The sequence below is a fragment of the Acanthopagrus latus genome, chromosome 9 (genome assembly GCF_904848185.1).
Source record: "Acanthopagrus latus isolate v.2019 chromosome 9, fAcaLat1.1, whole genome shotgun sequence".
Lineage (NCBI taxonomy): Eukaryota > Metazoa > Chordata > Actinopteri > Spariformes > Sparidae > Acanthopagrus > Acanthopagrus latus.
The window spans coordinates 12,728,315-12,741,072 of NC_051047.1; the positions used below are offsets into that span (position 1 = coordinate 12,728,315).

At 46.6% G+C, this 12,758-nt stretch overlaps 1 protein-coding gene across 1 annotated transcript in view; it reads right to left on the reverse strand.

Moving 5' to 3' along the window:
• The window catches only part of igsf3 (immunoglobulin superfamily, member 3), an 82,196-nt gene that overhangs the window by 21,669 nt on the left and 47,769 nt on the right, over positions 1–12,758 (reverse strand). Inside the window, exons 3-5 of the mRNA XM_037109055.1 lie at positions 8,944–9,363; positions 4,603–4,989; positions 659–1,066 (exon numbers count right to left, since the gene is read on the reverse strand). Of these exons, the coding sequence (XP_036964950.1) occupies positions 659–1,066; positions 4,603–4,989; positions 8,944–9,363 (1,215 nt within the window). The remainder of the gene's footprint in view (positions 1–658; positions 1,067–4,602; positions 4,990–8,943; positions 9,364–12,758) is intronic.

Consider the following 12,758-nt stretch of genomic DNA (forward strand, 5'->3'; position numbering starts at 1 on the left):
TTGAGGACATTTAAACCTGCGACAAGCTGCAGCTGACTCAAAAATATACTCTGTATCTTCTCCCTACTCTCAATAATCTCAGTTTTTTGGGGTTTTTTTTGCACATAACCTATTGTCTACATGTTTTTTGACTAATTTAAATAAAGAGACATGCTATTTATGTTCTATGTTTATATTTAAGTCAGCCCTCTACACTTAAAGCTGAGTCATGCAGATATGACACTAACAGGGTTACTCAACCAGAGTAGTGAAAAGCCTTTGGTGATGTTAGTTAAGTTAGGATTTTAAAATTATGATTCCAAATAAGATTCAAGTGTGACCATTGACCAGTATTTTAACATTTGCATGATCTCCCTGTGGATAGACTGCAGTGCTGGAAGAGGCTATTCTGGTCTCTTCTGGTTCTGCTTTATTGATTGCTGGACTCATTATGGACAGTTGTAATCAGTTTTATACTCCAGTCCAAGGCCAGAAGACTGCTTTGCAAAACCTGGCGCCTACATTACTCATAATGCAACTTATTCACTGAGTGACATCACTGGAGGCAGTCATTACAAATGATTTTCATGTTCTCTGTGTTTTACTCCCCCTCTCTCCTGCTGTGCCTTACTGCCCTGGCTGTATCACCGGGGGTTGGATCAGGACGGCTGGAACTTACCAACAGTCTTCACAGTGACCATCTTGGTGGCTGACTTCTCTCCGATCTTCTCCCAGGTCAGCTCCGGCTCAGTGCCGGTCTGAAGCCACTCGGTGGCTGTGCAGCTGTACTGGCCCTCGTCTCCAGGCAAGGCGTTGTACAGGGACAGAGAGAACGTGTCGCTCTGCATCTTCTCCACGCGGATCTCCCCATAGCTGGAGCGCTCCTTGTAGGCCGCACCGTGCCACACGGTGCCTTCCCGATCCACGGAGGCCACCTCCTGCACCGCTCCAGTCGCCTGCTTGTCCGTCCACTGCCACACAACAGACAGGGGGCCTGTGGTGGTGTAGACCGAGCAGGTCAGCTGGATCACATCGCCCTCGAGGACCTCCGAGGAGTTGCTGGATAACGCCACTGTGATGTTGCTCTCTAAAAAGGGGGGAGAGAAAACGGAGAGAGAGCAGGGAGGTGAGCATGAGGCGCGTACTGGAGAAAAAAAATCCTCAAAATCTCAGCTCCATCTCAGGATGAATCACAGAGACAACAAGAATCACACTTCCTGGGTTAAAACATTCACAGAGTACAGGAGGCCAGGGGCAATAAAACAAATTGCCAAGCCTGTTTTCCCCTGAGCATCACACCATCTGACCTCGGCGAGTGTGTGAATGTGAGAGGACAATGGAGCGGTTTGGTAACCGGCCTCAGGCACATCCGAGTGCCAGCTAGAAGAAGAGGCCCTGGTGAGTTTGTGTGCCAAGGTTGTCCCTCTGAACCCCGTGTTGACCAGTTCCAGGCGGGAACAGGAGGAAAGGCTCAGATCACAGGGCTCAGCAGCACTTCAGAAGAAGAGAGGGGATAAAAGTCTTTACTGGCTCCTCTGCTCTGTTTTTCTGCTTTATCTCGACTCTCATCACTTCAACGTCCATCAAACACAGCCGAGCTCTGGTTGACCCAAAAGCTCTCTCGGCTCAGCAGGGGCCGGTGCTGCTGTCTTGTGGGGGTGTGGCTTAAAGTCTCTCATTTCTTTTTTTTTTTTTTTTTCCCCCTTCTCCCCTCAGGCCAAGCTCTGCCGCTTCCCTCTCAGCTCACCGGCCCTCTTAATAAGCATGAGCTCTCTGTGAATATGGAATAAACTTGCTGCTCGCTTCTATCACACTCAAATGAACAAAGGGAAAACCCTTCATCCTTTTCCTCTTCTTTTTCCATTGTAACAGCTTCATACTTTTGTCTCCATGGCCCAAGAGCGTATTGTATTCCATCTCTATTTTTTTTTTTACAGAGAGACAGGAAGAGAGGACTGTTAGACAGTTATGCGAGCAGATACGCACCACCTTCTTCCCATTAAATTGTCTGGTGTCTGGACAGTTTTGTCTTTCTCAAACTATTCTGTCCTTTGTTTCAGCAGTGCGTCAAATCTGTGTTTTGTTTTTTTTTTTGTTCTAGATGTCCAGCAGATTCATTTCAGTTACACATTCAGTACAGAACACAGTATTCCACGATTGAATTTGTGACACAACGGCAAAAAACTGCAATCTCAGATGAAAAGAACATTGTCATTTCACAGCAGACTGCGTTAGCTCTCTAAACTGTTGATCCTGATACGAAAGCCTTTGGATTGACAGCTCATTTGAGCAGATATGAGCTTCTATGCCCGCCCTAGAACTTATAACAGCCAATGAGTGATCATGTAGACAAGTGACCTACTCTCTTTTTTTCCCCCACTCGCGCTTGATGTTTGATGCATCATGTAGCGAATGAGATTTCAAAGCCAGACCTAGCACTAGAAATGCAAGTTGACGTCATTTCATTCATTTTTCTCTTTCAGTAAGCTGTTCTTCCATTGGAGCACTTGTTTATTTTTACTATTCTACATGCACAAACTTACTGTAAATAAGAACTTTATTTGTGCCCTTGTTACTCTTGGGCAGAAGTATTTTGAGGTAATAAAATGGCTTATTTTGCCAGGCACCTGGATATTCCCTCAGAGAAACGATAGTTAAGTGTCCATTTTCAGTGATATTGTTATTACATTTGTAAGACTATATAATGTGGACCCATTGGGTTTTCTGGCTAATGGGGGCAGTTACAGGTCATCTTCAGGCTTATATTTGCATTATAAAAATGTAGGCAGGAAAAATACATAAATAATTCAGTGTGTTCAAACTCCTCTAGATACATTAGTATGACAGCTTGGGGAGGAAATTCAGCCTTATAACCTTTCGAAAGGAGCCCAAAATCATGCCTGTCCTCCAAATGGTTGAACAAGATTTGAATTTAATTTGGACTAGACTGGGATACTCACTTTAGGAGCATTTTATATAACATCAGTGTCCAGGAATAAGTACAGGTTAAATGTTCACATTTTCCCCAATCGCAAACGACTTTTTATCCCTATTACAAGAAGAAGTAGAATCTTTATATACCACATACACTTCTGAATTCAACCCATCCTGAAGGATTCCAGATCATACCCAGGACCCGGAGGAGTAACATGCGACTTCATCTCCTCACGGGAAGGCAGGACCCTGGGCCTTCTTGCTGTGAGGCAACAGTGCTAACCACTGTACCACCATACTGCCTACAGTCCATGCCCCCCCCCCCCTCCTTGCACTTGTCCTTTCTACCGTTTGATCGAGATTCGGTGTGGCATGTAAGCTCTCTCTCCCTTTCTCATTGCAAAGGTAAACTCATCCATCAACACTGATTTGTCACAAGTGTTTACCTCTGCTTTTCCTCTGCTGTCACCTCTGCCTGCCTCCGACTCATCAACTTTAACCCCTGTCGCACCTCATTACCGACTCTCCCCCAGTTCCCCCAATTAGAGTGATGAAGCGCATCTTGGAGTCACGTGCGAGTTTGTTTCCAGGTGTGCGAGGATAGTTTGTGCATGAAATACATGTCCACCCTGACCACCACTGCTGTGTTTTTCGCGGAAGTTCTCTCCCAATAACCGTGGCCATTATCCTGTGTAAACCCCATAAACATCCTTTATGGGCCATTAAGGTCTTTTGTTGGAAAAACAAAACCTCCCATACAGAGTGGTTCCCTGGAGACTGCTGCGAAGCTTAGGGCCATTGTTTTGGGCTGATTTAGCAGGGGGTACGGAACGGTCAGGATAAGGTAGCGTTGGCTGCTTGGGAGGAGATATTACTCTGTGGTTATTATGTTTTATTATGCTGTGAGCAGCTGTCTCCGCACACTGTTCCAGTCCTCTGAGACGTGGAGGTAAGCGGGAGAAGAGAGGGGGAAACCGGCGAGAGGGGCGTTTTCCTGCTGCCACCGAGATGAAGAGGAGTCTCAGTGAGTGATGAGAGGATTGTGAGCAGGGTTTTAAAAAGGCTGGACTGTAAATTTGCATCCGCTCAGCTGCGAGCCCGACACAGCCCCCATCGGCCAGCCCTGCTTAACCCAGCTGAAGAGGTCTAGCCCCAGCAGAACACATTAATTTAGCCGGGGGAACCACTTAGAGGGCCCTGGAGAGCTGGGCGCCTTTCTCTGCTGCTTTTCTTTCTCCACGCTTTAATTTCATGGCTGTTAGCACAGACTCCTTGAGTCTGGACTCCTCTGCTCTCCATTATCCTGCTATAGTGTTACCCTCCCCTCCCAGCTAAGCCAAGGAAATGGAAAGGACCATAATGCTGCATTACCAATCCTTAGCAATCCACTCAAACAGAAAATACATCAGGAATAAGAGTAGCATTATCCTTTCCCCTCTTACTCACAGCTGACAATAGAGGTTGTGCGACTATCTCTTATAGGCCACCTTGAAGAGAGAGAGAGGGAGAGAGGAAGAGGGCGAGACAGAGGCAGACAGATAGAGGGAGAAGCTGGAGAGGAGCACAGCATGACATCCCATACTGCCAACATGAAGATAAAACTGTTATTATGGAAAGCTCATCATTCTTAGTGTAATTGACAACTAAGGACAACTAAGCCAGTGGCCTCATGAACAGATTATTACTCACTAAGTGGCTGGACTGTGATCTGGACGTTGCGCGACCTCTTGCTGCGGTCGATGAAGTCTCCAGTGGGCGTCTTCTCCCGCTCCGTCACGCGACAGATATATTTCCCGGCGTCTTCGGGGCGCAGGTGCTGCAGCTTGAGGAGGTGCACGTTGGGGCTCTCTTTGCGCACGGTCATGTGACCGGCGGCCTCGCGGGCGACGTAATCGGGGCCCAGGACAGGCACGGCACTGGGGCCCACCACGGCCACCGGTGAGCTGCTGAAGACCCACGACACCGAGAAGAAACGCTCCGGCACATTCTGGGCCTCGATGGTGCAGCGAAGCTCCAGCGGCTCACCGGCCGTGAAGGACCGTCGCTCCGTGCTCACCTGGATGCTGAAGTCCCGATCTGAGTGAGAAAGACAGAAGGGAAAGAGAAGGAAAAATAATGTGTTAACACTTGGGGTCTCGAAACAACACATGTATGTAGCACATGATCATGGGAGTTTTAGTCTACCTTGTTAAACCACCACCGTTGCTAATGAGAATTATTCAGTAATAGATGTTCATGGATGAGGTAATGTCTTGAAACTCTATTCATATATTCACTCTCTGACGTATCATCTGATGTCTCCCAGGGAGTTATAGTAGCAGCTGACCAAATGAAACCACTGTTACATTTAAGGATAAGAATGCTAGTGTTTCCCTCACATTCACTTTACTTCCGATGCGACCTCTCCTATTTATTACAAGGCTACTTATGCGGTTGTGTTGTGAGTGCAACCAATTGTCGAGAGGTCATTCGGTGGGTTTTTGATCAGCTGCATAATTAACAAGCTTCTTCCACATGTGGAATCGCAGGTTCAAACAAACCCTAAAAGCGAGGTGTGGTTTTTGGGGATGACCTTTTACCTTTGCTGACGGAAAAAGCAGATAACGATGCTCGGAGAGAGAAAAATTGAAGATAGAGAGACAATTAAAGAGGAGGATTAAAGCAATACTATGTTATGTAGGCAAACTCCCAAAGTGATTCAGATGGAAAAATGTTGATTCTTGAGTCTCATCTCAGGTTGTCAAGTACTGGCACCCCCACCCGCCTTCCCTCTCCTGGGAATAGCCATTCCGCAGGAACTGCTATATTTACACAACCCAACTTGATGTGTAACAAAGATCTCGTCGTTTTAGGTCATTTAAATGCAGAAATATTATATATCACATATTTTAAAAGGAATGTTTAGTAGAACACTCAGAAATGTGAGATGGCTGCAAAAAGTTGCATACTCCAAGGGAAACACTGCGCGATACAACTCTGTGATGTGTGAAACAAAAAAGAAAATCCTCCTTTTGAATGCTGCACATCGTTGTGTCTTTGTCAGATAAGAATTTTATACAATCCAGGTAAAAAGAACAAAACCCTTGAATACAGCACTGGATCTTAAATAAAGCTGCAGAAATGAAAGAGCGTAGGTGTGTGGGCGATCGCTTCAAGAGAGTGATACTTGTTACGTTCCCACAACAACTTGCTCCTGATGCCTAAAACAAGGCTGATGTCTAAATATGGGCCGCAGCTGAAATGCATGACACTGCTGCGGTTTTTTCTTAATATGCAAGAGAGAGCGAGAGAGCGAGAGAGAGAGAGAGAGAGAGGGAGGGGAAGAGGATTGTGGGGGTGGCTGTTAGAGGTGGTCAAGGATGGACCGGGCTATAAAATAGCATCGGTTATTGGTTAGAGAGAGAGAGAGAGAGAGAGAGAGAGAGTAGAAACTAGAGAAGCTTGAGGTCACGCAGTGCATCGCTCCTGCAAAACGCTGATCTTTCAGAGCGCTCTTCTCTTGCCCCCCTTGGTTTCACCTCTGCAATAAAAAACACATCTAATTAAAATTCTCTTCAGCAGTCTGAAACAGAGTCAGGCGCTCTCCTCCTCCTCCTCCTCCTTCTCTAAGACAGAGCAGAGAAAGTAAATACTGCCAGTGTTGAGCCATATTATGCTGGCTGTCTGCGCATGTGCGCCCGTGTTTGCACGTGCGTGTACGGGCCGCGTGTGCGCAGTAGTATTTGCCGTATTAATTTCGAGATGATGAGCACAGTGTGTATCAGAGACGGCTGCTTTGCCTCTCAGTGAGGTGGCTGCCCCGAGCTGTAATTACAAAGACTTTAAACAGACTTCCTGAGAAACACACTCATGTGGAAAAGTTCAAAGCCTGTCGTCAGTGTGGAGCTCGTTACGCAGGGGAACATTATGGTGGGAGTGAGAGCGGTATTGTTTACACGTACAGGTTCTATAGTGCTGTCAATTACAGTCATATCATTGCATCTGTCTCATTTGGATGGAGTTTTTCCACTACATTTGATATTTTGCAGTCTAAATGATGATAATTGATGGCGAAAATAATGACCGCTTGCAGCAGGAGTGCACGCGTACTCGCAAACAACAGCACAGGGATGATGAAAAAGTCCCACAGATGCTAAAAAAGAGCAGCGAGAGCATTGTATTATGACATTTGAGTGTGATTAATTTTGAAGGAAGAGGGAGTGAATCTAAAAGGGCCATGACCTGCTTTGACAAGACCTTGACACCACTCAGCATGGAGCTCTATTAGTGCCGTGTTTTACAGGGAGGGTTCAGCAGGATGCAGACTGAGACACAGGGTAGGAAAAAAAAAAACCTCCCAGGTCCAGAATGTGATAGCGTTTAGAGCTAATAAGGGAAAAAGAAGAGTATTAAGTGCAGCTGGCAGGAGGAGTCAGAAGGATTGGAAGGAGAAGGAGTGGGTGAAGAAGAAGAAGAAGAAGAAGAAGAAGAAGAAGAAGAAGAAGAAGAAGAAGAAGAAGAAGAAAAGTGCAGTGATGAGACATGACTGCAGAAAATGAGAGGTGATGTGAGAGGGAGGAAGGAGGTGGGAGAAGGAAAAAAAAAAAGCGAGAAAAGAAAGAATGAGATGGTAAAAAGTGTGAGCGAAAGGTACATTAGGATTCTGTCCGTCGCTCCCCTCTCTGATGCTGAAGCTGTGGGTGATTAGCTAGTGATGGGGCTGTCTTGAGATCCACTCCATCTTTTATAATAGGAGCCTAATGGAGGAGCGGCTCCCTCTCCTTTCTAAATCCCTCTCTCTGTAAAAATATGCACGCGGACAGGTGCAACACCAAATACATAAGTCCAGCCTGAAGGTGTGCAAGTTGTGCCCTCCCTGAGCAGTAAAGTACACAAGGAGAAATCAAAACGAAACCACACATATACTCAAGTTCGAGCCCCATACACAACCCTGCTGTATTCTCTCTGTCACGCAACAACACCTCCATCCATTATAGATTACAGAGCAGACAGAGAGTGATGACGGGTGCTCGGGTTGGAGGGGGCTCTTTTGTGTCTCCTCCCTGAAGGAGCAGGAACTCATCTGACAAACCTGCTTTACATCCCGTTGCCAGCTCTCTCCCCCTCATCCACCCAGCCGGCACTATCTGGGGCACCATCAAGTTGTATCGGTCCAGAGCAGATCTGACACTTAACGGAGGAGCGACTCCACTTTGAAATGATTTACTGGCATGAGACCACTTGCCACCGCGTGCCGCCTTGTTAATTGAGCTAATGTCGAGAGCGGTTTATCACCCATCTCTGTCGCCCTTTCTTGGAAGCATACAAAGAGATTCTTTATGGGTGAGGAATACAACGCGGTGGGTGCAACAGGGGTCGCCTCGGGTGGGAGGGTACGAGCACATGCGAGGAGTCATAAAGATGCCTTTGTCTCTGACAGCTTATTAGGTCATCATAATTTGAGGCCCGCTCGTCCATCAGTCGCCCCAACACACTCTTTGTTTCTCCCACTTACTGACATCATACATCATGCACCCCGCTCTAAACTTTCCCCTCTCCCTCCCATCATTTAAACAATCTCCTCCTTCAGAGTTGGCAACCATGCCAAACCAGAGAGGTTTCTTCCACTAATGCACTCAGCTACGGACCAGACTGGTGCCATTGTTGGCGAGGAATGAGTGATTGAAAACAACATTTTTGGCTCCTGATCTCTCGGCTACCTGTTGCCTCGGAGACTGTATGTATATGTGTAGGAATCCATAGGCCTCCCGTGTCAGGCGCCCGCGCTGTTCGAAGCTGGTTAAGTTATTCTTGGACGTGCTTGTAATGTTGCCCGTCACACAGACACAAGTACAAAAGTGGGCTGTCTGTGGAGGTTTGGTTAAGCCCTTTTTAGTGAGCTAATGAGCTTAGTGCGAGATACTGATCAGCAATCAGAGGAAGCCGGCCCACATGCTTGTGTGCGTGTGTCTGTCAAAGGGGACCCAAGAGTAGACCAGCATCTTTTATCCCCCAACCCCCAGCCTCCCTCCTTCTCCTCCCTTCACTCACCAGTGGGCTGAACGCGGAGCTGCGTCTTCTCACTCTGCTTGCGGGTCATGGCGAACCAGCTGCCGTCTGCGTCCTGGATCCACTCGGCGGCTTGGCAGTAGAGCAGGCCCTGGTCCACGGGCTGCAGCTTGTGAATGGTCAGCCTGTAGGCGGTGGCGCTGGTCTTGTCCAGCCTGAGGTCCCCCGCCGCCATCCTCTGCCGGTAAGGTCCACCAGAGCGCAGAACGAAGTCCCTCGACAAGGTGACGAGCTCCTGAGGCGGGGCCGCCGCGTCCTCCGGGGACCGCAGGTACCAGCCCACCGATAAGTGAGTGTGCTGCAGCGTGGTCCGAGACACCTCGCAGGTGAGCTGAAGCGTGTCGCCTTCCACCTTGGAGAGGGTCTGGGCTGGAGCTGTCACTGTCAACGAGTCGGCGATGACTGAAGTAAAAAAGGGAAATAAAAAAGAAGAGAGAGAAGTAAGTCAGAGTGAAGAAACATGGAGGCTGTTTGGGATGTAAGCACCCAATATGCATAGTGCCCTCTTGGATAAAACATGATAAACCCCCCTTCAGTGGAGAAAATGTGGTGAAGTGCCATTCATGGCACCCTTTTTGTGCACTGGTGCCCTATCACATACAGCTGGTCCCCCTGTGTTTGAAAAAAAACACCGCGAAAGTGCTCACTTGGATGCCCCTATGGCAGATAAAACCTGATAAATTGCCCCTTAGGGTGCTAGTTCATGCACCAGTGCCCCAACATTTGTAGCTGGTGCCCCCCGTGTTCGAGGAAGCACTCCGGTACAGCTAGTGCCCTATTCATTTTCCTCGCACCTGCCCCTCAAACATCCTGAGTCAGTGTAGAAAAGTTTTTCCCCTTAAAGGCCGTACAAAGATATTGTTAAATGTGTAGGCCTTTTCACAACAAAGCAGACTATTACTATTACGGAAGTGAAAATAAACAAGCCTTCTGCTGGGAGCGGTGCAGCATCTGATTGAGTCCCGAGCGTGAGCGAAAGGTGTTAATACAACCGAGCTTTTGTTCTGAGGTGACTGCCCTCTATTTCCGCTTCCATACATGAGTTACACATGTCACCGTGCGTTGATGGTGTTTTCTAAATCTCAATCAGCCGGATGCCTCAGGGGGCACTCCGTCACTTCTTTCAGACTGATTCTATCCTATATGCTCGGCTATAGCAAAACACAACAGCTCCAAGCTGGGCATCTTTACAGCCGCTCTTCCTCTCAGTAAACCTTTTGAGTATTTTTTGATCACACACACTGAATATACAAACAGTGAGTTGAAAAAAAAAATGCGGTAATAAATTCATCCAAGCTCTTCTATCGACAACACAACCGAGAAGAGAAGACGGACTTCAAGCCAGATGGTTGAGAGCGACGGAGATGAGAGAGGGAGGACAGTCAAGTGCTAGTAAGCAACACAGACATCAAGATGTGATAATTTAAGAAAACGGGCTGTGAACGCGCCACACATCGACAGAAATAAACACGTATAGCTTTTAAAAAAAGGAGCTGAAGGGAGTATTTCTGGATATGTGCCACTGTACATGAGTGGGTGCTGAAGAGAAGAAAAGATTGTGGGAGGGATAGAAAGCACTGGACCCCATGACTCCAAAACCATAACAGATTAATGGTGACGAAAGAGGAGGAAAAGTCGCGAGGTTGTGATAACAAAAGGCTGTGTTTGGACGCTCTCCTGTTTGTCCTCCTATCATCATTTAATGCACGGCCTCACGGCTGTAGGCTGCAAGCACAGGGACGGTGTTACTGCACGCACAAACACATGCACGTGCACACACACACTGTACACAACGCCTGATAACAGTATATACAAAGTCGTCGCTGTTCACAATGGACAGCAGTCAACCATTTAAGCCAGGCTGGAATGAAATGAATTGAGCGAATAAATGCCGAGGGAAGCTTTCTTGTATTACCATGTGGTGACTGTGAGCCCTTCTAAGAAGCCTGAAAATGGAAGTGCTTTGTGAGAGCTTATGCTAGTGGAGTGCTTTGTCAAGATGTTTGGCTATTCAGGCTCTTAAGGGATTGTCATTGTGAAGACTACAAATCAGCGTGTTTGAGGTCTGTTCCTCTCCTCAAGTCACCTGCTATGGGGAAACATCAGGAGCGTAGCAAAAACGGGGGTGGGACGCGAGGATGAGTCCGGGGGGCCCAGGCTGTCAAGTCAAATGACTGAGTTGAGTGAATAGAAATTCATTTCCAGCTATTGTGATAATGGAACAATTGTTTCGGACATTTCCCAAACAAAAATGTCAAACGTTGGCCGATTTTAGCTTCTCAAATGGAAGGATTTGCTACTTTTTCTTGTCATCTGTGATAGTAATAGTGATTGTTTTTGGAGCATTATTCACTTTTTTTTTTTTTTACATTTTAAAGAATAACAGTTCATCACTACAGGTGAAATACCTAGTGAAGTTTGCCCTGACCTAACTCAGTTGAAGGCTTTTGTGCTAGTGGTGACACCAGCGCTCTTCTGGTGATTTGAGCTCCCAATCCGGACCGTCAGATGAACAATTAACCAAGACTACTTGCTAAAGGCAGCTATAGTTTGCAGCAGTTAGCAGTTGCTATGGCGAAACGCTGCCCCCTGTTTGATATGAGTGTTTATTTGACAGGTAGCCAATTCTTTATCTACATATTGCACCTTTATTCATGATAATCATTCATAGAAAAATCAATCATTAAAATAATTAGTTGCTGCCCTACAGAAATGGGGCCCTTGCTATGTGAAAACAGAACAAAAATTAACCAAAGAAATGATTTAAGGCATCCAAAATAAGATTGCTCCACATTTGGGTCGGGTGTGCAGGGGCAGGGAAACATGCAGGACATTTTATGGTGTATTTGTCCGTTCCTTTTTGCTCAAACCATCCAGGTGCCCTGTCATATCAAACTCCTCAGTACAAACATTGAACGGTTGAGTGCTACCTAGCTGTGCTCACTACTCGGAACAGTGGAAACTAGCTGACAGTCCGTCCTGGTCTGTGTGCTCAGCGCCCAGCCGGTGCTGTCTGTGCAGACAGTCAAACAATAATTCAAGACCAAATCAAGGCTGGCAAAAAAAAGGACAGAAAAGGCAGAAAAGAATTGAAAGATAGAATAAAGGTAGAATTCATGGTAAGTCATTCTCAAAGCATTTCACATGTGAGTGAGACATGAAGTATGTGGATGTGATTTGCAATGACAACAATGTGCTGCGTTCACAGTCAGCAGCTATCGCTAACTCAGTATCACTAAGCTAACAGCCTCTGAGCCAAAGAACAGAGCTGAGCGGCAGTGATTCCTTCAGCAGCTAACATTAGCACAAAACACACACCTACAGCAGTAAACAGTAGGCTAACTGTTTTAAGAGTTGTTTATTTATGCATTTATGGGACTAGAAGAGCTACGCTTGTTGAATGCCTAGAAGCGGTGTGCGTTGGAGGAGGGTGGGGGGCGGGGGTGCTCGTTTTTCAGCAGGATGCTTTAAAATTCAGTTTGCTTTTCATGGTTTTTCTTTCTTTAAACACATCCACTTAAACTAATGGGTCTCTACATAACCAGCAGCTCTTATGTTTGGAGATCTGAACATGTCAGACAGTTTGATCAGGCTGTTGTACCAGCCACCCAAATAGGGTTGAATTTTGCTCATCAAGATTGATGCATTATTCACTATCAATTAACCAAAATGTCAAAAAACAAAAACAAACACCCTATCTCACAGTGTTAAAGTGAGAAAAAAAAATTCTGGATCCTCCACTTTTTCTGGATCCAAAAGCTACAGGGGGCTATCTGACCCATCCTCTCTCCAAGTTT